The sequence below is a fragment of the Microcaecilia unicolor genome, chromosome 6, assembly GCF_901765095.1.
Source record: "Microcaecilia unicolor chromosome 6, aMicUni1.1, whole genome shotgun sequence".
In the NCBI taxonomy this organism is placed as follows: domain Eukaryota; kingdom Metazoa; phylum Chordata; class Amphibia; order Gymnophiona; family Siphonopidae; genus Microcaecilia; species Microcaecilia unicolor.
Genome location: NC_044036.1, coordinates 332,584,877 through 332,611,305, shown reverse-complemented (window position 1 = coordinate 332,611,305; position 26,429 = coordinate 332,584,877). Strand labels below are relative to the sequence as shown.

Here is a 26,429-nt window from a genome sequence, read left to right as displayed (position 1 = left end):
AAGACAATGCTGGTGCCCGTGTGCTTTAATAAAACAGGCTCCAAGGATGAGCCTCAACGGTGCACTAATTCCACAGAACAAATTTACACCCGCTGTGAAAAAAATTTGTTTATTGGGAGCTTGCAATAGTACTTTTCATCACAAAATGCTAAAGAGGTTTACCTCCCAAAACACAAAAGAAAAGAACCCCGTTCAAACTGATCGAAAACGAAACAGGCACAATGAGTAGCAGACGAAACTGAATCGAGAGGGTGCAAATGCTGCAAATCGGTTCTGTCAAACACCCAGCCGAAACAAGAGAGAACAGATGGGTCTTGAAATTTTTGATAAAAGAGCTTGGCAACGAAAGAGAGGGGGGGGCCCTGTGTTCCAAAGAAAAAGTACTGGAAAAAGAGAAAGCAGAGTGTCTCGTTGACACCAACCCCGCAGGGAATGAAGAAGGTAGAGTCAACAATTGATCGTGAAGGGAAGTCCTAGGCACTAGGGAACAACCGGCTCGCAAATCGGTACAAAATTAAACACCGGCTCTTTTGAGCCGGTGCGAGCCGGCTCCAGCACACCACTCGGTGCGTAGATTATATGCACTGGATTTACACTGCCCAAACCCTGCTGTGCCAAGACATCTTCCTATCTGTCCTCCAGGATCATTCCTCACACATCTCCTACATCGGGACTTTTCAACCCGGTCCACAGGGCGCAACCAGCCTGTCAGGTTTTCAGGATACCTACACTGAATATGCATGACATAGATTTGCATACAGTAGAGGTAGTGCATGCAAAATTTATCTCATGGATTATTTATTGCAACAAGACAATAGACTCAACAACTATGCACTTATATTATCTTTATTACATCAATTAATCTCATAAACTAAACAATTGTTGTCTAAAATCCCCATATATCCATCATCATTCAATCATTCACTCTAATTCAAATCTAATATCAAAAAATTTTTTTTACCAACTCTATAACATCAGAATTCCTGGAGTCAAAGTTACATTTATAGTCTTTAAACAAAATATACTCTCATCATTACAGCACTGGTGTGGAAACTTTGTTAATTGCTCTGTCAGTCAAAGCACTTTTTCTTCTTTGCGATCGTATCTGAACTGATGCAGGCTATCTGTTTGGCTACTTGTACAGCCGGTAAGAGTATACAATATGGGTTTTAAAAGGGTTAAAATAATTTTTGTGTAATATAAATGTATGGTTATTATTGTTGTTTACTTAGATTAATCGACCCCTGAAGACGCAATCTTGCGAAACACGATCGTGTAGGGTCTGTCTAGTACAATTGTTTAAGTGAACAAAAGAGAAGACAGCTTCTGTGAAGCAGTTTTGAAGTTCTAGGAAAAGATTCAACATTAGTCCCGTGAAGAGTGGAGTATTACGGTGAATGGAAACTGCTGTCATTCAGTATTATGGCACTTAGTTAAATCAATCATGGTTTACGATGGACTGTAAAGCTTTGTTTTAAACCTGCTGTGGTGGTAATTGAACTTATCATGGATTGATTTTCACACGGCCACAGAGAGCCTGCATCAGTTCAGATACGATCGCAAAGAAGAAAAGTGCTTTGACTGACAGAGCAATTAACAAAGTTTCACACCAGTGCTGTTAATGATGAGAGTATATTTTGTTAAAAGACTATAAATGTAACTTTGACTCCAGGAATTCTGATGTTATAGAGTTGGTAAAAAAATTTTTTGATATAGATTTGAATTAGAGTGAATGATTGAATGAATGATGGATATATGGGGATTTTAGACAACAATTGTTTAGTTTATGAGATTAATTGATGTAATAAAGATAAATATAAGTGCAATAGTTGTTGAGTATATTGTATGAATTTAGTGCAACTAATTTATTGATTGATACCTTAGACAACATATGGATATTTATTGCAGATATCTTGAAAACCAGACTGGCTGGTTGCGCCCTGTGGACCGGGTTGAAAAGTACCGATGTAGGAGATGTGTGAGGAATGATCCTGGAGGACAGATAGGAAGATGTCTTGGCACAGCAGGGTGTTTGGGCAGTGTAAATCCAGTTGCATATAATCTACACACCGAGTGGTGTGCTGGAGCTGGCTCGCACCGGCTCACAAGAGCCGGTTGTTAAATTAGTACCGATTTGCGAGCTGGTTGTTCCCTAGTGCGAGCCGGCTCTCCTCCCTCCCCGCCCGCCCGATCCGGTCCCTCACGTCACCCGACCTCACCTGACTCTTCTAATTCTTTGGGGCAGGCATCTTACCTGCCCGCGACCAGCGCTGACTCTCCCCTGAGGCCGGTTCGCGCTTTAAAAATGGCTGCCGAGACTTCCAGAGGCGTCCTCGTGAGACTTCTGCTGAAGTCTAGGCGGCCATTTTGAAGCGCGAACTGGTAGGGGAGAGTCAGCGGCGCTGGTAGCGGGCAGGCAAGACTGCTTGCCCCGAAGAATTAGAAGAGTCAGGTCGGTGAGGGACGGATCCAGAGGGAGGGAGGAGAAGTCGCCGGTGAACAACTCGGGAGGGTGGCAGGGGAGAGAAGGGAGTCGCTGGGCAGGGGAGAGGAGGGTCACTGCTGGACTGGGTGCATGCAGGGCAGGGGAGAGGAGGGTCACTGCTGGGCATGGGTGGTTGGAGGGCAGGGGAGAGGAGGGTCACTGCTGGACATGGGAGGATGGAGGGCAGGGGAAAGGAGGTCACTGCTGGACATGGGTGCATGCAGGGCAGGGAAGAGGAGGGTCCCTGCTGGACATGGGTGGATGGAGGGCAGGGGAAAGGAGGTCACCTGGTATGGGTGCATGCAGGGCAGGGAAGAGGAGGGTCAGTGCTGGACATGGGTGGATGGAGGGCAGGGGAAAGGAGGGTCACTGGGTAATGGGTGCATGCAGGGCAGGGGAGAGAAGGGTCGCTGGGAATGGGTGCATCAGGGCAGGGGAGAGGAGGGTCACTGTTGGATATGGGTGGATGGAGGGCAGGGGAAAGGAGGGTCACTGGGTATGGGTGCATGCAGGGCAGGGGGAGAAGGGTCGCTGGACATGGGTGGATGGAGGGCACGGGGGAGAGGAGGGGAGAGTGAAGAATACTGTACATGGATGGAGGGGAGGGAAGAGTGAGGAAGGAGATGAGATGAGGGAAAGGAAGAGAGGAGAAAAACTGCACATGGATGAAGAAAATAGGCAGAAGCTGAGGACCAGAAATGAAGAAGGAAAGGAAAGAAATAAATGGAAAGGAAGCCCTGGAAACGGAGTTAGAGGACAGATAGCAAGCAGAATCGGATAGTGGGCCAGCATGATCAGAAAAACAGTCACCAGACAACAAAGGTAGAAAAAAATCATTTATTTCATTATAGTGTTTGAATATGGTCACTTTGAGAATCAGGTACTCACATTAAAAGTTTATATTTATTACTTATTTATGGCATTTTATATCCCACATTAAACATGAATTAGATTGGAACCTGGGATCATTTAATTTTTTTCCTGGAGTAATGCATTGCCCACCCCCCACCCCAGGCTCTCTCCCCGCTATAGCCAGCTCTGCAATTTGGGGGGGGGGGGGTGCAGAGGGGGACGGGGGGGGGGGGGTGCGCAGGGGGACCGGGGAGAGAGCCTGTTGTTAAACATTTACCAGCACACCACTGTACGCACCTACAGTATATGTGTCTTTTGGTAAATACTTTCCTGGACCTCATTCAGTGAAGTTTACACCACATCTGGGCTCCTCCTAGTCATCCTTACGTTCCTCAGATCCTGCCTACCCTTTTGGTGAAACTCAAGACTTGGCCAGCCTTGATCCTAGCCTAGGTATGACTCGCCTGCCGCCAGTCAGGTCCTACTTAGCCTTTGGATTAGTTAGGCAGCGTAAACTGGGCTGCGGTCCAAGGACTCGCCCTCCCCGGTGTGTGACACCATGTACATTTAGGTCCGGCCATTTACGCCACCGAAAACCTGGTGTAAATGCTCTTGCCTAAATGTACGCATGTTCCCCCCAATTCTATAACTAAGCACATAGATTTGATTGATGCCCCCCGACACGGCTACACTCCTCCCATGGCCACATCTCTTACACGCGTTGAAATTTGTCAGCCTCTTTTTAGAATACTCCTAAAAAAGAAGCGCGCTTAAATTCCAATTATTGCCAATTAATGATGATAATTGGCTGTTATCGGCCAATTATCATCACTAATCAACTGAGTAGCATGCGTAAATTGTCCACGTGCATAATTTAACGTGCGCCGCTCATCTGCCTTATATAGAATCTGCCCCTAGTGTGTTCGCATTAGCGTGTGCTAACTGGATAATGCAGAGGGAAAGGGAAAGGGGATGAGATTTGATATGCGGCCTTTCTGCCATTACAATCAAAGCGGTTTATACAGTGAAACCTCGGTTTTCATTGACTTCCGTTATCGTCGGTTTCAGTTTTCGTTGATTTTTTCAGTGAAAAATTTGTCTCAGATTTCGTTGGTTGCCTCGGTTTTCGCTGCTAATTTTGCGAAAACAAGGGCGACCCACGCGTTCTGCTCATTGTGGCGTTGTTTCTCGTTCTGTGAGCATCACCGCGTGTCTAACGCAACGCGCGCAAGATAAAATCACATGTGCTCAAATCTCATTTTCCTGTTAAGTGTTTCCCTTGCTAAAAGTAACCCTTTCCCTTAGCTCCATCATGGGACTATATTATTCTCTAAAAATGTTTGTGGTATGTATTTGGAGTGCTAGAACGAATTCATTGGATTTACATTGATTCATATGGAAATAATGTCTCAGTTTCATCTGTTTCGGTTTTCATTGATAGTTTTCGGACGGATTATCAACGAAAAACCAGGTATCACTGTATATTATATTCAGGTAATTATTTTGTACTTGGGGCAGTGGAGGGTTAAGAGACTCAGGGCCGGTCTTAGGCAGAGGTGACCAAGGCGACCGCATAGGGTCCCGCGCCTAAGGGGGCCCCGCACGGCGCTCCTAAGGGGGCCCTGCGCAGCGCCTCAACTCTGCCTCGCTCGTGCCTCCGCTCCGACCTCCGCCGCTGCTCGCCTTAGTCGCCTAAGATGATCCCCATTCCCACGGCTCAGCCACTCCGCTCCCGCCACCACCGGCGTGGTGCCTACCCCCGGCTTGGGCCCGCTGAGCCTGTCGTCAGCTCCCGAATCCCCGGACCCCGGCGACTAACTGAGCGATGCCAGCGAGCCAGCCCATGCAGCGACTGCCCCGCCCCCAACGGCAACGACAGACAGTTGCAGCGCGACGGCTCACCTCCAGGCTCCAGCTTCCCGCTCAATGTCCCGCCTTCTGATGTATTTCCTGTTTCCGGACGCAAGGGCGGGAGTCACTGAGCGGGAAAAGCTGGAGCCTGGCGGAGGTGGTGAGGACGTGAGGTGAGCCATTGTTGCTGACGCCAACAGTTGTGCACTTACGCCAAATCAAAATCGGATTCCATGCAGGCAGGAGATCAGGAGAAGTGTCTCTCTCATCTAACGACGCTTGCGGATGGTGCAAGGGTTGGAAATGTCTGCCTCCCTGAGAGGAATTTGGCCCAACAACATTAGTTGCTGGAGAAGCTGAGCAAGTAAGATCTTCTGGCTTGGAAGAGGCTGTTTCGAACATATCTGGGTTATTTTCACATAGATCTGCAGATATTTCCCCTGATAAAAATTTGGATGGCAATAGCAGATTTAGCTAAAACACTGCTTCCAGTAATTAATGATATGACACCTCGAATTAATCATTTGGAAGCTAGACTGCAATCACAGAAAGAAAAGATTACTAAGCTAAAATCTGAGAATGGAAATCATAAAGTAGCAAAATCTGATATAAAGTAGGTACAATCAGTTCAAACTATTTAGTAACTGATGTGGCTACTTACCTCTCTGGTTTGATGGGTTACAGAATAATAGGGGAATTTGAAAGTACTGGATCTTTTCTTAATATTTTCCTTTATTCTCCTTTGTTATGAGAATTGGAACTACTAATTCTAGTGGACTTGAACTGAATAATTTCTGGGGAGGGGAGGTTTCATGATAGCATTGTGCTTATTATTTCAATCAGTTTTTTGTACAAGTTTAGCTTCATTTGTCTTTATTTGAAATTTCATAAATAAAAAAATGTTCTAAAAATGGAATAGTTATCAATGGGGTGGAGCTATGGTGGGGCGGAGCTACGTGGGGGCGGGGCTAGGGTGGGGCCCCACCAAATTGGTCTGCATAGGGCCCTGCACTTGCTAAGACCGGCCCTGAAGAGACTTGCTCAGAGTCACAAGGATCTGTAGCAGGAATTGAACCCCATTCCCCTGGTTCTCAAGCTACTGGGAACACATAGCGCCTCCTAGGGCATGACTTGAAAAATGCCTTAAATACAGCTACGTTAGAAATGGGCTTGGCGTACGGGAAAATCCCATGATAAAATGTGCTAGGGCCCATTTCCTAATGCGGTTTAGTAAAAAAGATTCTCTAACTGAAAACACAAAAAATCTGCCAAACTGAAAATATATTCAGAGAGGACTGATTTTCCAGGTGATGTGGTTGAAATCAGCAGAATTTATTTACTTAGTTATCTTGGCAGGGGCTGACGGAAGAGGGTGTATTTCAATTAGGCCTTTTGTTACATCAGGGGCATTTAACAATGTCCGGATCGCAATTTTATAATTTTGCTCTGGCTCTCCTGATTATGCAGAACCACGTGACACCAATATCCATAGCGAGCCTTAAAATAATAGATGAAATGATTTTCCTTCTTCAATGTGGACGATCTTTGGTTTTCAAAATGTGCGACAAAATTAAGCAGTGAGCGCACTCGATTTATAACAGCACACTGAAAAATCCAATCCAGAAATCTTTTATAGGGAAGGAATTTTTGAAATGCGAAGCAATCACTGCTTTGTAGCATTTCACCATGTGGTGGGACACAGGAAATGAAAAACAGAGTGAAAAGAATGTCGAATTCAGCTGTGTGTTGAGCAGTAACAAACGGCATTTTAAAAAAAAATTTAACCTTCTGGTTTCTTTTAAACCTCATGTCTCCTGACTTTAATTAGGTGAAAATATGGGCTTCTGGGAAGCCTGCGAGGATTTGAAGTACGGAGATCAATCCAAGGTCAAAGAAAAAGCAGAAGAAATTTACAAGTGAGTATTAATGAGATGAAATATTTTGTGGACATGGCCCTTGATTACTCGTCACTGTCTGCCATCATAATTCACTGCTCTGTGACGTAGCCACATGTACACTTCTAGTGCATGAATGTCATTAAGATGAACAGACGAAAAACAACGAGAAGGTATTGAAAGCACAAACAAAACCCAAACCACAAGAAAAAGAAGTACCAGGGGCTTTCACAAGCGGGACAAATGCTTTTTATTGGTACGACATATGTCCTGTGTATAAAACTTGCACTATTGACCTGACACTGGCTGTGTTTCAGCGTCAAAACACCTGCCTCAGGGAACTATTAATAAAACATATATCAAACAATAATACATTAAAATATGAAATATTGAACAATAAATAATAAACAATTTTACGTATAGTGCTTTTTAAAATATAGGTGTGGATGCCTTATTCTGTAAGTACATGCGTAACTTAAAGGAACACCTCCGATCCATCCATGATCCACCCATTCCCACACCCTGTTTTTTGAGTCGCATGTAAACGTTTCGGCGCGGACCCCATGCCTAAATTTATGCACATAAATGCAAATTAAATCTCAGCGTGTGGTTAGATTCTGGAACTCGTTGCCGGAAAATGTAGTGACAGCAGCTGGCCTTACGGGATTTTAAGGGGGTTTGGACAGATTCCTGAGGGAAAAGTCCATTGAACATTATTAATTTTTTTTGGGGGGGGGGGGGGGTGCCAGGTTCTTGAAGCCTGGATTGGCTGTTGGTCTTTTCCCGGTATGGCGGTGTTTATATGGTTATGTACTTATTAGTGTTAATAATTGCTTGTTATTCAATTTAATTAAGCATGCAATTGGGCGCACTCCCAAATTTGCATGCACCATTTTCAGCAACTTTAATAGAATTAGGGGACAAATGCTAAGAAGCTCATAGATATAATTCTGTTAGCATATGCTAAGCTTTAGTAATGGGGCCCCTAAATTCTAAAATGTTCTCAAGATAAATAAATAAAACAGTTAAAAAATGTGTATCGTCTGTAACAGGGGGATTGTATTACCTAAGAGATAACTATTGTATCTGAAGTACACTAAAATGTGTATTAAGAAAACATGTGCCTTAATGCCAATCTCTATTGGTGAAATCCCTCAAAAAATATGGACATAACTTCGCAACGCATAGAAGGAAAATGGAAATGTAAAAATTGATGTCCTTCAAGGAAAGGTCTCAGATCTAGATCTGAGTTAAGGCCATTGGGTATTAGAACCTTGAGATGATAAAGAGTTCTCTATCTTTCAGTAGCACCTTATCGTCACCACCTCTCCATGAAGTCTCCAGAACCTTAGAAACAAAACATTTGAAATCATCAATGGTATGGTTGAGCGAATGCCAGTGGTCCACTAAGGGCACAGAGAAAACAATTCAGCTGATGCAGCTTCTATGTTCAATCAACCTTGTTTTGACTTGGTGATTGGTTTTGCCGACGTAAAGTAAATCACACGGGCATTTGATGATGTACACCACTCATGCAGTCTTGCACTTAGAAAAATGACATAGGTTATATTTATCACATTTGCACCCCACTTTTTCCCACCTATTTGCAGGCTGAATGTGGCTTACATCAACCGTAGAGGCAATCGCCAATCCAGTAAATATACAAATACAATATAGTGTACTGATCAGGGAGCATCAAAAGATCAGGGTATACAGGGAAAAAGGAGGGAAGGTTAAGAATGTCCAAAATGGTCCATTAATTTGCTGTGTTGCAGAATGTATGGACGGATGTTGAATCTAGTCTGTGGATGAGTGAAAACATCAATTTCTAGAGCATGTGGACATACGCTGCATCTGCCACGTGACCTGTGTTCAAACAGTATGTCAAAGAAAGGCCCTTGATGGCCATCCGGAAGGGCAGAGGGTACCATTCGCTCCTTTAGATTTCTGTCCCTAGAGTAGGCTATTACCGGGTTTCTGTCCTTGAAATAATCATAACTTTCCGAAATGTTCCAGTTCTTCCTTCCTATAAAAGAATATCTCAGGGAGCACACTACTCTTCTGTTTGTTTTGGATTCATGTAGAGGCCATCTCCTGTTTCTTTCTGATTTCAAGTAAATAAATAAAACATGATGGAGCAGTCTCTACCTCAGAGGAATTACCATCTAGGAGAAGATGAGTATAAGAGACAAGATGACACAGGGAAAGTAAGAGAAAGCAGAGGTGGGTCTGTGAGTGTTGTAGGAACTATAACAAAAGACGTACCAAAAATCCAAAGTACAAACTGTGAAGATGCATACAAGACGAACGATGAGCCTTCAGAATTGGGTAGCGTCAAAGGTCCTTCAATAAACTTTTGATGCTACCCAGTTCTGAAGGCTCATCGTAACTGCTGTTGGATGAAGACCTCTTGATTCAGTCTGTCCTTTTGTCCCTGCCCCCTGCATTGCTGCAGACCCTCTGCAATGTCCACTTTTATTCCTCTCTCACCTCCCTCTACATCTGTCTTAAGAATTCTTGAACTCTGTCATGGTTTTAATATTAGAGTATTCCCAGAAAAGAAGAGTCTGCCATCAATTTTCCTCCTTATATCTGATCATCACAGCCAGGGGCGTAGCCAGACTTCGACAGGAGGGAGGTCCAGAGCCCGAGGTGAGGGTGCACATTTTAGCCTCCCCCCGTGCCGCCGACCCCCCGCCACATTTGACCCCCCCCGGCGCCGTCGCCACCACCACCGTCAATCCACCCCTGCCACTGCCAGTCCCCTTCAGCGTCGGTCTCCAAGTCCAGCGCGTTGCTTATCTGGATTCTGTTTCTGTGAGTCCTGACGTTCTGCACGTTCCTACATACAGGACGTCAGAACTCACAGAAACAGAATCCAGATCAGCAACGTGCTGGAGACCAGCACTCAAGAGGACTTCGGCTGGCGGGGGTTGGGGACCCCTGCCAGCAAAGGTACCTGACAGTGGCAGCGGAGGAGGGTTGGCGGGTGGCGGGAGGGGGGGGGGGTCGAATGTGGTTGGGGAGGGTCGGTGGGGGGGTGAAAGCAGGGGGTCCAGGGCTAAATCTGTGGGGTCCCATGCCCCCGTGGCCCCACCTAGTTACGCCCCTGATCATAGCAGAGTGGGATAAAAAAAATCAAGTACCTTTCAGGGCAGGACTGAGGGAGGAATAAGAAAGGACTTCATGAAGTTCCTCTGATTGCTCCTGGTTAGTGATGGTATTGTACAGGGCGTCAGGTCTTCACTATGGGGTCTTCACACCGGTGTGCGTTTGCTTGACTTCAGTATTTTGTTTTTCTGACTTTTAGACTTTTTCTGGCTCCGGGAGCCAGGCGGTGGATTAACATTGATGGTAAAACCATGGACATCACCGTAAAAGGTCTGAAGCACCCTCATCGCTACGTCTTGGATGCTGCTCAGACTCACATTTATATGCTGATGAAAAAGGTTTGTCTGTTGCTTGAAGAATCCAGAGCCGTAAGGGGCCAACGCAGAAAACTGTCACACGGCAAATCGTGGGTATAAAGTAAAAGTTACTGGCCGAGCATTGCAGAAGGCAGAGTGTCTTGTTGACATCAACCTCCTAGAGACTAAAGAAGATAGAGCCAGTAATTGATCATGCAGGGCATTGGTTCTCAACCCAGTCCTCAGGGAAACCCAGTGCAGGTGTTAACTTGTGCAAACAACCGCACACCGCATTAAAATGAATGGCAATGTGGTCATTACCAGATCTGCGACCACGCAATAAAAAAAAAGTCTTGATGTCTGTACAACACAAGAAACTTTGCGCCAGGGTAGTGTAGAAAGTTTGGTTGAGAGGAGTAGGTGTCTAGTAGTACCCCATGTCTACCTTCAACCCAACCACCTTGCTCTGAATAGCTTTCTGCAATGGTCTCTGGTAGTCTAGTGGCCCCCTCCCTCCACTCCCATCCTCGATAACCTGCCCCTGGTAGTTTAGTGGCCCTTCTCCCTCCCTCCTCTTCTTGACCTCTGATAAAAGCATCTCTGGTGCGTAGTGGTACATGACCAACCCCCATAAAATCATCCTTTGTGTCTAGTGGCACCCCTCCCTCTACTTAGAAAAACATCTTCCCTGATGTCTACTGGGGCCCCACCACGACCCTGGTCGTTCCCCCTCCCCCAGCTCCTGTACATTAAAAGAGCAGAAGAAATGCACACTCACTGTTATGATTCTGCTGAGACAGGCAGGGGAATGACTGGGACTTGCTTCTGATTGGCCTGTCAGGGATTGAGCTGATGTCTGAAGCAGCAGACATTGGAAGTCAGATCTATTTAAACCCTCTCCCTACAGCCTATGCTTTAGCGTTGATTCCTGTCAGCTGAGTCTGTTTCCCTCTCTCAGTCTGTGCTTGTAGCACACTGTGTATTCTTTGGAGTTTGCTTACTCTTCTCGTTGCTTGTGGTTTCTCTGGGTGCTGGTTGTTACCAGTGTGTGCTTGATTGCTTCACTACACTGCACCTGGGTCTGTCCTCTGGTGTTGTTTTGTCCATGGTAAGCTCGTCCCTGCTTTGTTTGTTTAGTTCCCTTTTCCTCAGTATTAACCCTTTTTGTTCAGAGCTAGGTATTTGCCTTCTGTAAGTTCTGCCTCTGTTGGCAGCCTTTTTGTCTGTTGTAATCCTTCCTGTTTGTTTGTTTGTTTAAGTTTCCCTTTCCTCAGTGTTAACCCTATGTGCAGAGCTTGGTATTGCCTTCTGTAAGCCCTGCCTCTGCTAGGCAGCCTTTCTCTGGTGTCTGCCTTATCCCTTTCAGTATTCTTGTGTGCCTGCTTCTTTCCTGTCTTTATTTGAGAGCAGCCTTTTCCTTCAGCCTGTTTTTCCCTGTTCAGCCATTCCTATGGAGCTTCGCTCTTGTAGAGTCTGTGTCTACCTTGTCCCATTCTGTCCTCGGCTTTCCCTTTTTTCCCTGTGGGCTTTGCCCTCTTCTACCTGTGTTTCTGTGTAGTCTTTGTTTGCATTCTCTTCCTCTGGTCGTAGTCTGTATCTGCCAGCTTTTTTTTTTGTTACATTTGTACCCCGCGCTTTCCCACTCATGGCAGGCTCAATGCGGCTTACATGGGGCAATGGAGGGTTAAGTGACTTGCCCAGAGTCACAAGGAGCTGCCTGTGCCTGAAGTGGGAATCAAACTCAGTTCCTCAGTTCCCTAGGACCAAAGTCCACCACCCTAACCACTAGGCCACTCCTCCACTGTCGCCTTTCCCTTTTGTCACTAGCAAGCGCTGTGTGCGTTGCATGAGCTCCAGTCCCTTTTTATTTATTTTATTTATTGCATTTGTATCCCACATTTTCCCACCTTTTTGCAGGCTCGTTGTTCTTTTCCCTTCCCTAGTGTATGACTCGGTTACAGTTTGGCCATGAGGTTCGTATGCTTGGACTCTATATGAGTGGGTTCCAGATCGGCCTTGCGGCCCACCTGAGTGGTCTATTTCCCTTTTCTGGTGGTGCTTGTTGATTGTCCTGAGTGTGCGGGGCTTTGTGGCCGTAGTATTGCTTAGCACCTGTTTTGTCTACCCTAGGCCTTGGCCAAGGTCCTTCCTAAGCCTCGGCCTAGGCACAAGGGCTCACAAGCTGATTAACATTCACTCCTGTCTCTGGTTCCATCAGCTTCAAAAGTTTTTGAGTTTTGCCCTTATATGGCAGACTGACCCCCCACCTAGTGCATGCCAGGATGCACTGCATGGGACTGGGCACCACCATTTTTAAAGATGACCGTGCTGGAGACAGGAGCAAGTGGGCATCACTTTCGCTTTTTAAAGAATACGGGGTTTGGGAGGTCCTGGGCAAGGGGTTGGGGGTAGGGAGGATTTTTATTTTGTCAGGTCAGTTGGGGGAGGGGTGCTGCTAGACACCAGGGATATTTTTTTGGGGGGAGGGGGAGAATGGATTTGGGGGCAGTTTGTGAAGGCATTGGTTTGGGAGAGGGCGATGAAAATGTTGATGGAATATTAGTGCAGGGCTGCATTGGTACGCCAAAAGTTAGGTGTACCTGCTTCTGATAGGTCAATGGCTGGCGTTAGTGGATGTGTCATGTAATGTGACTTGTGTGTCCTAACAGAGGATATTCCTGTGCGCTAAAACCATTTTTACTGCATCTCCCAAAAAGGGCTCTTTTCTATTTTATGTTTCAGGTTCCAGGAACTTGTAAAAATATTACAGAGGAGCACTTAGCACATCGTATGTAAGACGTGCCAACTGCTCCTACGTTAATCCCACGTTAACCAGTTAGCATGCACCAGTGGCGTAGCAAGGGCGGGGCGGTGGGGGCGGTCTGCCCTGGGTGCACGCCGCTGGGGGGGGTGTCGGCTCCGCTGGTTCCCTGCTCCCTCTGCCCTGGAACAGGTTACTTCCTGTTCTGGGGCAGAGGGAGCAGGGAAGCAGTGGAACTGACACCTCCCCCCCAGCGGCGTGCACATGGCAGGCAAGAATGCACTCGGGGGGGGGGGGGGCTTGGGTGATGCGCCGAGGGGGGGGTGTCATGCTGCACCTGGGGGGTGTGCAGCGGCGAACCGCCCTGGGTGGCGGCCGCCCTCGCTACGCCACTGGCGTGCGCTAATGTGACTTCCATGACCATTTCCTGCCCATGCCACACCCCCTCCCAAAAAGTATTTCAAAAAATAAATAGCATGCAGTTAGCATGCACAAACAAGGAAATTACCACACTTTAGTGCGTCCTGAGATAAGCCATTCTCGGCATGCTAAGCCCATGTTAGGGCTTAAGTGTGCCTAAGGGGCCCTTTTACCAAGCTGCAGGAAAAAAGGGCCCTGCGCTGGCATCAGGGGCCATTTATCCTGCTCACCAGGGCCCTTTTTACTGCACTGGGTAAAAAAGCCCCTAGCACAGCCCTTAGTACCACCCACTGAGGTGGGGATAAGGGCTTCCGCGCTAACCTGGCAGTAATTGCGTGCTGCCCTATTACCACTGGGTTACCACCGTGCAAGCCATTTTCGGGGGTTTTTTCCTTTTCCCTTAGAAATGGCACGCTCTCGGGGCGGGGCTACTGCTGGTGGCTGCGTTGGGCAGGTGGTAATCCTGAAAGAGCGATTGGTAAGCCTGCTTACCGCCGCTCCGTAAGAGCCCCCTAAGTGATTTAGGTACACTCTGGCCAATATTCAGAACAATCTAAGTGGGCCGGAGAGGCTGCGGCCCATTTAAATCGCTTGGGGCTGTCCAGCTGCTGATACGCAGTGGCACTTTACCGGGCAGTACTGCTGAATATTGGCTCTGACTGCCCATTAAAACATTTTATTGAGAATTTTTACGTATGTAACAGCATATAAGAACAGTATAAAAGAAAACAAATATAAATTGTAACAAGGGAATTAACAAGGGCACTGAGGAACCAAAACACGACATAATCAAATATACTGGAAGACCTGTGATGCAGGGGCGTAGCCAGACCTCGGCGGGAGGGGGGGACAGAGCCCGAGGTGGGGGGGGGGGAGGCACTGTTTAGCTGCCTCCTCCCGCCGCCGCCCTCCCCGCCACTTTAGACCCCGCCGCCGCAACCGCAAACCTCCCCCCGCCTCCAGCCGCCCCGCCACCGCATCAGTTACCTTGTTTGCTGTTGGGGGTCCCCAATTCCCGCCAGCCGAAGAGTCTTTTTCAGCGCCGGTCGACTCTGGCGCCTTCGTTGTGGGATCATCTGTTTCTGACGCCTTACGTCCTGCACGGGGCTACATGCATGGTGCAGGATGTAAGGCGTCAGAAACAGATGATCCCACAACGAAGGCGCCGGAGTTGACCGGCGCTGAAGAAAACTCTTCGGCTGGCGGGGTTTGGTGACCCCCGCCAGCAAACAAGGTACCTGATGCGCTGGCGGGGTGGGCGGCGACGGCGGAGGGGAGGGCAAATGTAGAGGGGCCCAGGGTGTAATCTGTGGGGGCCATGCACCCCATGGCCCCACGTAGCTACGCCCCTGCTGTGACGCAGTTAGTAAGATGCTAGAGCAAAAGGGGTTAAGCAGGGCCCAACTTTTTGACACAGAGCAAGTAAATAATTGTCTGTAAGCCAGTAGAGATTAATCATTACAGACATTCTGAAAACCTGTTCTGTCTGTGGCCCTCGAGGACGGAATTGTGCGCACACTCCGATATACATTCTCTTTGAAATTTCACAAAATGGCCCCAGAGGTGGTCGTGCTTAAGCGTCTGAGCCACAGAAGTGTCCGGGAGTAGGGTTACCATATTTTGTCCTCTCAAAAAGAGGCCACATGTCCCGCCCCCTGCCTCACCCCCGCCCCTTTTGCATCCTTGCCCCGCCCCGTCACTTATTCCCCTCCCCTGCCCCCCCCGTCATCTCCCCCCCCCCTTACTATCTACTGTTCTGGTGGTCTAGTGACCTCTTCGGGGCGAGGCCGCTTCAACTCTCGGCAGCCATTTTGAATCCCTAGACCGTCACAAGCAACAGGATGCAGGCAAGGGCAGCGCTCCGGGCAGGAAAGAGGGGGCTCTTTCCTGCCCCGAAGAGGTCACTAGACCACTAGGGCAGTAGATAGTAAGTAAGGGAAGGGAGGCTATGATAGGCCCGCCGCCCCACCCGCCCGCCCGTTTGTCCAGAAATCCGGACAATCAGGCGGACTGGCAAAATCCGTCCGAACGCCCGGACATGTCCTCAAAAAGAGGACATGTCCGGGTAAATCCGGACATATGGTAACCCACCCGGAGGAGAGGTGTTCCACCAAGCTGCAATATAACTGTTCTCATTTTTGTCTTACTGAGTGAGGGACATCTGTGGCCAGCTCTGTGTAGCTTAAGTGAGCGTCTCCTTTGTAGAAACTGCTGTCTCATTAGTCTCAATTGATCTCAGTGTTTAACAACTTCTTTCTGTTTTGCTCCCAGTAGGATTCTTATGCTCGCTATTTAAAGTCTCCAATATACAAGGAAATGCTGTTTAAGGCTATACACCCTCAAGAGACCAAAAAAAGGCAAGTTTTACAGCTTATAATTGCAGGTTGCACATTGTGTACACACACACACACACACAACACACACACACACACACACACACACACGTGACCTGGCAAAAAGACTGTGAATAAGGTCTCTATGTAATAAAACATGCTTTGTGCAATGACAGGGGAATAATGTCTTTAATAGGATTCTTGGAGCTCAAACAGGCTCCTTCTAATCCATAGTTACTTGGTAATAATTTGGCGGGTGATTTTTCCAAAGCATTTCTGTGGCTAAAACAGTGCTTTACCCAAATTACAGAAGGACCTTACTAGACTGGGAGACTAGGCGGCTAAATGGCAGATGACGTTTAATGTGAGCAAGTGCAAGGTGATGCATGTGGGAACCCCCCCCCCCCCCCCCGAATTATAGCTACGTCATGCAAGGTTCCACGTTAGGAGTTACGGAGCAAGAAAGGGATCTGGGTGTCGTCGTCGATAATACACTGAAACTTTCTGCTCAGTGTGCTGCTGCGGCTAGGAAAGCGAATAGAATGTTGGGCATTATTAGGAAAGGTATGGAAAACAGGTGTGAGGATGTTATAATGCCGTTGTATCGCTCCATGGTGCGACCGCACCTTGAGTATTGTGTTCAATTCTGGTTGCATGACCACTGCATTTTTTGGGATTAAACCTTAGTGCCAAATATCGATCCATTCCTCTAGCTTCGCTAGGTCCTTCCTCATGTCATTCACACCCTCCAGGGTGTCCACCCTGTTGCAGAGTTTAGGTATCCTCCACAGAGAGACAAACCCTTACCAGACAGCCCTTCCGCAATATCGCTCACAAAGACGTTAAAAAGAGCCGGCCCTAGGACTGATCCCTGCGGTACTCCACTGACGACATCCTTGTCTTTCGAGCAGCTCCATTTACCACCACCCTCTGGGGAGGTGGCCCGGCGCCCGCTGCAGTCCCGGCCCGCCTGCCGTCGCTCCCGGCACTAACCTGAAGCGCTTTCACCTTCGGAGCAACCAGCAGCAGCAGGGCAGAGACCTCTCCTTCCTTCCAGTCCCGCCCTCGCCTGATGTACCGTCCGCGAGGGCGGGGCAACGGAAGGAAGGAGAGGTCTGCGCTGCTGCTGGTTGCTCCGAAAGGTGAAAGCGCTTCAGGTTAGTTCAGAGAGGGCCCGGCAGCGGGTGGAGGGGGGGGCCCGGCGACTTCGGGTGGGGGTGGGGGGGGGGCGCGACGCAATCTCGGGTGGGGGGGGGCGGTCTTGTCCCGGGCCCGGCCCCGGATCTCGGCGGCCCTGTCTGTCTCCTACCATTCAACCAGTTTTTTTTACCCAATCAGTTACTCTAGGTCCCACACCGTTTATGGTCGCTTTAAATTGAGACACAGGACAAGAATGCCAATGTGTGCTTCATGTCTGCTGTTTCTCCCGGCGCTCAAAGGCTTGCACGGGCTTCCTTCTGCTTCCAAAAGCAATCAAAGCCGATAGATATTGCAGAAAGCGTCGTGAGAGAAGCCTGAGAATCATGGGAAATCCTCTCGTCCAACACTAACGCCTGCCTCGGACCTGACTTTATTTTTTACAGCAGTAAGGCACCTTTGTTTGGGGCGCTCTTTTCGGATCATTTGGAAGAATACGAAAGGATCTCATTTAAATGAGCTTGACTACATATGCGTGCTATCTGCGCTAAGGCCTGGCACGCCAGGGGCGTAGCTACGGGTGGGCCTGGGTGGGCCCAGGCCCACCCAATCTCGGTTCAGGGCCCACCCACTTTGTCCTAATCCTCCAATCAGGAGGATCTTCTAGGCGCTTGTCAATTCTGCCGCTGCGCAGCTACTGCAGCCTTAGTTTCGTCTGCCGTCATGGCAGCAGCCCGCTCAGCCACCACCCACTCCTACCTGCTTATTTTTGGCAGTCCAGCACTTACCGGCAGCTCTTCTCGATCCTCTTCTCGGCCAGCGTTCCCTGCATTACGCCCTGCCCAGCCAGCGACGCCACACCGCTCATGTAATTTCGATATAAAGGTCTCGCCGCCGCTAGTAAGGGGAACCTTAGCTGCAAGCGCCATGCTGCACTGCCTACTTCCCCCTCCCGGACCCTGCCGAGGCCCTGCAGTACACATGGCATGCCGGGCAAGATGGCGTCGCGCTGCACACAGTGCCGCATGGAAGGCTGCTGGCCTGGCTGTGTCGCAGCGCATGGGGTTCCTTAGTCCTCCACACTGTGCCTGTCTGTGCCATGTGCCTGGTTCCCCTGCCTACCGGCCGGGTCTATGATTTTTTTTTTTCAGTTGGTTCTCTTGGGGAGTCAATCGATCACAGTAGCAGCACTCCCCCGTGGCCCCACAATACTGCTACAGAAGCCAGGTAATAAATACATATATTTTAAAAGTTTTTTTTAACATGTCATGTAGTAATTATACTCAAATCAAAATGCTGGCTGGTGGTGATGGGCTTCTGGGTGGGGTAAGCACTTCACTGCCTAGGACAAAAAAAGATATATTTAATGATTAAAATATACCTTTTTTTGCCCTGGGTAGTGAAGAGCCCACCCCCCACTCAGAAGCCCACCATCAGCTAGCATTTTGATTACTCTTGTAATAAAAATGATGGCTCTGATGGTGGGCTTCTGGGTGGGGGGTGGACTCTTCACTGCCTAGGGCAATAACAAAAAGTATATTCATTAAATATATCTCTTTTGCCCTAGGCAATGAGGAGCCCATCCCCACCCAGAAATTCACCAACAATAAATTTTAATAGTGCAGGTTAATTTTAAAAAGTTGTCTATTTCTTTCATTTTGGTGGGTTTTTTTGGGTGGGGACGGTCTCTGCAGTGCCTAGAGGTTAAAGATTTTTTTAAAAGTGTATGTGGTTTTCTCTGGGTGGACTGGTGCAGAGGTGGGCTCTGCATTGTCCAGGACATAAAAAAAAAGTCTTTTATATTTAATGCCATGGGGGGGTGGGTAGGGAGTAGGACAGGATTGACGCTAGGCTACAGGGAGGTGGTAGGATAGGGAAGGGAAGGATTGATACTGGGCTGCTGGGATGGATGGGGGGGGGTAGGGAAAGGAATGTTTTTATGTTTTTGTAATATGTTTTAAAATGATGTGTGTTGAATTGTGATCCGTTTAAAATTGCAGAGATAGTGTGACATAGAAATTAGAAAATCAATACATTTCTAATTTTTGGTTCTTTTATTCTGTAATTGATGAGGGTTGGTCTGTGGTCTGCATGTGACCACGAGCAGATGAGAGTTTCTGCTGGCAAGTGGTTTATATGGGGGATCTATGAGTCGACTTGTCAGGCTTTCCCAATGGGATGTGTATTGCTGTTTGTATATCACTTCTGCCTTTTTAAAGGTGCTGTTATTAGAACGGGTGTTATGGTTGCAGTACAGGCTCTAAGAAGCCTCTTTGCAGGATTTAGTGTTACTTCACAAAGTACCTGGCAGTGACAGGATTTTATTGCTATTACTGAGGTGCTACCAGAATTTGAATACATTGTGTCATTGCTGTAATTATAATTCAGGATCCTGTCGTGTGCGTTGAGATGTTTGCCATTATAGTAGACATGTCTGGTCAAGTTTGATATGGCATAATGCAATTATATTTACAAATATCGGTTTACGTGGTTTCTATTGATGCAGGGCAACATTCTAAGGCATTATTTTGTAGTATCCCAAGAAAACACTACTCATGCCTATATACATAGTGCCACCCATGTTAGCTCTGGCCCGCCCAAAAAGTCAGGTCTGGCTACGCCACTGTGGCACGCTCTTTATTTGTTGCGCTAGACCCACTCTGATCATTCTGCCCTGGTAAATTCGGGCGCTAGTACGGCGCTAATGGTCTCTTAGCGCCTGCGTTTACTTTTGATCATCGGGGCCTGGGAGGGATGGAGGTCGCGCTTGTGTTTATCATCTGTAACTCTCAGACAACAACGTTCCTCAACCAGCCAAGCTCCAGACAACACTCTCCCTACCCGTCTTCAAATCCTTGCTCAAAGCCCACCTCTTCAATGTCGCTTTCGGCACCTAACCATTGTACCTCTATCCAGGAAATCTAGACGGCCCTCAATCTTGATTGACTGCACTTTTTGTCCCTTAGATTGTAAGCTCCTTCGAGCAGGGACTGTCCTTCTTTGTTAAATTGTACAGCGCTGCGCAGGGCAGCTCCTAGGGTCTCTGGTGCCCCCCTGCAGACTATGAGTTGGCGCCCGCGCCCCCCCCCAGCACCTCCTCTTCTCTCTTCTCCCACCTGCCCCTGTCCAGCGATTCTCCTTCGCCCCATCCCCCGCCATACCACGCACCCTTGGTGCTTTAAATCTTTAATTTACCTCCATTCCAGCAGCCGCGTCATTTGAAAGCCCTGCCCCGTCTCTAGCCTTCCCTCCCTTCGTGAGTTCATTCCCTCAGAGTCCCGCCCTCTAGGAAATGACATCAGAAGGCGGGACTGCGGAACGAACTCACAAAGGGAGGGAAGGCTAGAGACGGGGCAGGGCTTTCAAATGACGCGGCTGCTGGAACTGAGGTAAATTAAAGATTTAAAGCACCAAGGGCGGCGCGGTATGGCGCCGCAGCGGCGCCCTTGAAGGCAGGCCCCCCCCCCTGCGGTGCTTACCCTGCTTACTGGGTTTGACCGGCCCTGGCGCTGCGTAACCCTGGTAGCGCTTTAGAAATGTTAAATAGTAGTAGTAGTAGAGTAAAATACGCCAATGACTCACATCAAGGTTTTATCGATGTTTACTGAATTTGTTGTTGCTGAAAGGGTTCAGTCATTAGGAAAGGAAGGGAAGGAGGAAGGACGGGGGTGAGTCTGGAGGTTTTCACATCTGTTGCTTTGTTCACCGCTTGAAATAAAGTGCAGTAACTCAAAGCTCTGCTGGAAGGTTAGCAACTTCAAAGCTCTGATTTGCACCACAGACTGGATGTTCATAGCGTGAAAGGAATAGGGAAGAAGAGGCAGGCTGTGGCATCGGTGCATCTGGGATGGGGCTGCAAGAGCGAACTTCACATGAGCCAGAGGATTGTGAAAAGGGACAACCTCGGGGGGAGGGGGGGGGGGTCAGCGATTTAGTCCAACAGAATGTCAACATTGAGCTCATGTTCTTTGAAAGCCCATGCAGGGGCTGCAGCTGTTAGAGACCAGCAGAAAGGCTGTTTAAAAGGCAAACATCTGCAAAACCACTTCCCGTGCCTGCGGAAATTCTGGACAGGGCAGGCCTCCGGAAACTCTTCAGAGGTAGCCCATGTGCTTGCCCACGCAGCATGTTAACATGGAGCCAAAAGGCTGTGGGAAGCGCTAACGGATACATGTGGTCATTTAACAGAGTTTTGCTTCAATGCAAACATTGCTTGAACGATGCGTTTGACTTTATGCCATTAACTGGAGAATTTTCATCAATACAGCTGGAACAATTTTTCACACCAGAGGAAAACTTTGATGCATAACCAAACAGAACTTTGTTTTAAGACTAAATAAATGTCATGTTTGTTCTAGGCTTCAGGGACTCATATGAAGTGATATTTTGGAACATATAGCAGCTCGCTGGTGGGAGTTTAAAAACTTTCACTAATCCACTGTGGTATGGTGTGGGCAGTCGTGATACTGCAAATGCCAAGGGGGAATTGCCAAGGAGACCAGTGCGGGACATAGAAGCTCCTGCATAAGCCTATTAGTGAAACTACTATAAACGAGCTTTTGATGCTGGAAGCTGAGATTTCTTTGAGCAGTTGCGGGTTTTTTTTTTTTCTTTTTTACAGCTGATGGTGATGTGCCTCAGCTGTTATGTCAAGAAGTCAACCGGGTTTTACAAAGGAAAAAAGGGAAAACTTTTCATGCATATTTCCCATTTCGGTTTTATTTAATACGCCACAAATTACAAAATAGCTAAGCGGTTTACAAGACAAAGAAGATTAAGTAAAAGGTTAAAAGGAGGTAGGGCACACGAAAGGGTCCTAGGTTACAACTAATACCATTGAAGGAATTGGGAAAGGGAGGGGTTCAGTTCATGCAATAAAGGAAGGGAAAGAGTTAAACAGCACAAGAGATAAAATGAAAAGGGAGGAAAGGTTGCACTTGGACCATGGCGAAACATGAAAAATAACTTTATAGTATCAGTCACGGCACTGGAGTAGATAAAGAGAAGCCCCGGAGAAGAAAGAAGTCTTTGGTTGAATCTTGAAATTCTTACGTAACGGCGCTGAGCGCAAATCTGCCACCCTGTAGTAGCGTGAGTGAGGGCGGGCCTGGAACCGTGAATAACACAACCACAGAAAAGTTTAAAAGCCAAATAAACCAGTTTATTTGAGAAGACAAAAATTGGTGGCGTGTTCCTCTCACGGGTCAGGGGGAAATAAACACACTAAAACCAGTTCTTTTGTTCAAAAGGTTCTCTGCCACGGCCAGCTCCTGCAGGGCCATGGCATGCACTGATCTGTCTTTCAACAGGCAGCACAAACAGCTTGGCTCTGTCTTGGAAATCAAGCCAGTGGTGGGCAGACTTCTATGGTCTGTGCCCTGAAAATGGCAAGGAAAGCTCAAGATCACGTATGCATAAGTTATTATATCATGTATTAGGAGTTTATCTTGTTGGGCAGACTGGATGGACCATGCAGATCTGCCATCATCTACTATATCTAGTATGTTACTATGCCAAGGGTGGAAGGCTTGAGAGTGGAGCGTTGAGCCATTGAGCCAGGAAGGGCCATCAACATTGTGGAGTGTGTTGGAGGAGGAGAGTTGGAACCCATTGCAGGGTGGAGTGAGTCCCTAGGAGTCTCCGATGCAGTGGCGTAGCCACAGGTGGGCCTGGATGGGCCAAGGCCCACCCACTTAGGGTTCAGGCCCACCCAACAGTATGACATGTTTAGTGGTAGCTGGTGGGGATCCCAAGCTCCAGCAGCTGAAGACTTCCCCCTGATGGTAACTCTACTCTCCACGCTACTCTCTACAATACCGGCACCTGCGCGTGCTCAGTTTTCAGTGCATGCCTGCTGCAGACTGCCAAGATGGAAAGAAGCGTTTTCTGCCAGCTGAGATATTTTTTGGGTGGTGGTGAAGGGGGGGAAACACTTGGTGCCCACCCACTTCTTGCCTAGGCCCACTCAAAATCTGTTGTCTGGCTACGCCCCTGCTCCGATGTAGATTGCACTTTGACTTTAAATTTGCCGCTTTCTTTTCTGGCCTCCCTATCGGTGAGACCCTCTGTTATAACACTTGAATCAATTTGGGAAGCTCAGACTGATTTGAATAAACTACCACACGTTAATTCTCTGGCATCTAAAGTCAGACAATTTGAGAGTTTGCTAACAGCAAATGATCCAAGAAGATACTTTGGCTAAGACTCAGTTGGATTTTATTTCATTTATTATTTATTTTCTGCATTTGTACCTCACATTTCCTAACCTAGTGGTAAGTTCAATGTGGCTTACAATTAACTTAGGTAGACAGTATAAGGTTGTGAGGATCATTGCTGGCCTAGTTCAGTTGTCTGTGATCATGTGATGTGTTGCAGTGACGTAGCAAGGGTGGGGCGATGGGGACGGTCCGGCGCGGGTGCACGCTGCTGGAAGGTGCAGAGAGCAGCCGTGCGCCTGTCGGCTCCGCTGGTTCCCTGCTCCCTCTGCCCCGGAACAGGTTACTTCCTGCTCTTTGCACCCTCCAGCAGCCAAGAATACACCCGGGGGGGGGGGGGCTTGATGCACCGGGGAGGGGGGTGTCATTCTGGGGGGGGGGGGGGGACGCCGCTGCACCGGGGGGGGGGGGGGTGCACAGCGGTGATCCGCCCCGGGTGGCAGCCGACCTAGGAGCACCACTGATGTGTTGTGGTGGCCAGGATCTCCTTAGCTATCTGATTTCGTTGGACAGGAATTTCCTGAAGAGATGAGCTTTCAGTTGTTTTTGGTATTTATTATTAATTAGGATTTATTTACCGCCTTTTTGAAGGAATTCACTCAAGACGGTGTACAGTAAGAATAGATCAAACATGAGCAGGAGGCAACTAGAGCAGTAAAAATATTTGAACGACAATACAAAGTATGGCATGGTATGCTACGTGCAATGACAACTCAATATGTATGTTAGGTATTTGTTCATTCCTTTTAGGTCTTTCAGTAGAGAGTTCCAGTTTTTGGTGCAGACGTACGTGAAGCTGGTTGTATGTGTAGATTTGTATCTTAGATTGACATTTGGGATAATGAAGAGTTAGATAGGATCTTGTGTTCTTGTTTGCACTGCATGGTGGTAGATCTATCAAGCCAGCCATATATTCTGGAGCAAGGCTGAAGATTATTCTGTGGACCAGGGTGCATACCATGAAGAATATGTGTGCTTTGATAGGTAGCCAGTGTAAGTTTTGGAGTAGTGGTCTTGCTCTTTCAGATCGTTTTTCCGAATATAAGTCTAGCTGCTGTGTTTTGTGCTGTTTGTAGTCTCTTTAATGTTTGTTCCTTGCATCCTGTGTAGATTCCATTGCAGTAGTCTACATGGGAGAGGACCATGGTTTGGACAAGTGTGCGGAATACATCTCTGGGGAGATAGTTGTTTATATGCTTGAGTTTACACATAGTGTGGAACATTTTCTTAGTGGTGTTTGTAACTTGGTCATCGAAGGATAGGTTGCGGTCAATGGTAACTCCTAGAATTTTTAGTTTGTCTGCTGTTGGAATGGGTGTTCCCATGGCGTTGATGTTTGTGAAGAGTTCTGTTGTATGGTGGTGTTAGTATTAGGTAATGTGTTTTTTCCCTGTTCAGTTTTAGTTTGAATGCTGAGGCCCAGGTTTCCATGGTGTTTATGCTGTCCAAGATCTTGGTGGTAATTCCTGACAGATTCTTCTCGAAAGGAATGAAAATTGTTACATCATCGGCATATATGAAGGGGTTGTAGCCTTGTTTGGACAGTGATCGAGCAAGGGGTACCATCATTAGATTGAATAGTATTGGAGAGAGTGGTGAGCCCCAGGGGACCCTGCAGTCTGCTTCCCATGGGGAAGAGATTGTGGAGCATCTTTCCTCCGATGCCAGTTTCATCGAGTATTCTTTGTAGGATGTGGTGGTCAACCATGTTGAATGCGCTGGACAGGTCAAACTGTAATAGGAGGATGTTTTTCCCATTGAGATTTCTTTTTTGATTTTCGCTAGTAGTGTGATCAGCGCCGTTTCTGTGTTGTAGTGAATCCTGAAGCCTGATTGGGAGTAGTGAAGTATGGAGAATGTATCTATGTAGTCAACTAGCTGGCTGGCCGTTATGCCTTCCATTAATTTGGATAAGTCGGAGCAGTTAATAGAATCTCTCCAGGTTTCCCAGTTCTTCTATTAAAGATCTTTTGTCATTGAGACTTAAGGTGGAAGCTCTGGACAATGTGCCTCATCAGTTAAACCTGCAGATTTTGAATTTTCCTAGGATACCTGCTGTTTCTCCTCATGAGATGTTGAAAAGATACCTCTTAGAGGTTCTTCTAGTTCCTGATGAAAAATGACCTCCTTCGATAACGGCCTATTATTTGCCTCAAACTAGACAGGGTACTCAACCACAGTAAACTGGTTTGCAAATGGATACGATGGAATTAACTGCATTTCTTGACTCATCTGATACAATGTCATTGATGTCATGAAATGAGATTGAAGGGGGGGCAGACTCAAGAAAAATGTCAGGAAGTATTTTTTCACGGAGAGAGTAGTGGATGCTTGGAATGCCCTCCCGCGGAGGTGGTGGAAATGAAAACGGTAACGGAATTCAAACATGCGTGGGATAAGCATAAAGGAATCCTGTGCTGAAGGAATGGATCCTCAGGAGCTTAGTCAGGATCGGGAGGCGGGGCTGGTGGTTGGGAGGCAGGGATAGTGCTGGACAGACTTGTACGGTCTGTGCCAGAGCCGGTGGTGGGCAGCGGAACTGGTGGTTGGGAGGCGGGGATAGTGCTGGACAGACTTGTACGGTCTGTACCAGAGCCGGTGGTTGGGAGGCAGGGCTGATGGTTGGGAGGTGAGGATAGTGCTGGGCAGACTTATACAGTCTGTGCCAGAGCCGGTGGTTGGGAGGTGGGGCTGGTGGTTGGGAGGCAGGGATAGTGCTGGGCAGACTTATACGGTCTGTGCCCTGAAGAGCACAGGTACAAATCAAAGTAGGGTATACACAAAAAGCAGCAAATATGAGTTATCTTGTTGGGCAGACTGGATGGACCGTGCAGGTCTTTTTCTGCCGTCATCTACTATGTTACTATGTATGTTACTATGTTGGCTATTTTGATTGCGGTATTTGCATTACTTTCGGATAGGGATTAGGTATTAAGACTTTTCTTTAGACATCACGATAAGTTATTTCTGAACTGTAAAATTTGTACTTTTCCTGATGTATCATAGGAAACTCAAAAAAGAACTTTATTTATTTGTTACATTTGTATCCCACATTTTCCCACCTATTTGCAGG

General features: G+C 47.6%; 1 protein-coding gene across 1 annotated transcript in view; it reads left to right on the top strand.

Moving 5' to 3' along the window:
* RGS9 (regulator of G protein signaling 9) overlaps nt 1–26,429 on the top strand; it is a 141,854-nt gene that overhangs the window by 101,899 nt on the left and 13,526 nt on the right. Inside the window, 4 exon segments of the mRNA XM_030206520.1 lie at nt 7,017–7,104; nt 10,394–10,532; nt 15,946–16,032; nt 17,116–17,117. Of these exon segments, the coding sequence (XP_030062380.1) occupies nt 7,017–7,104; nt 10,394–10,532; nt 15,946–16,032; nt 17,116–17,117 (316 nt within the window).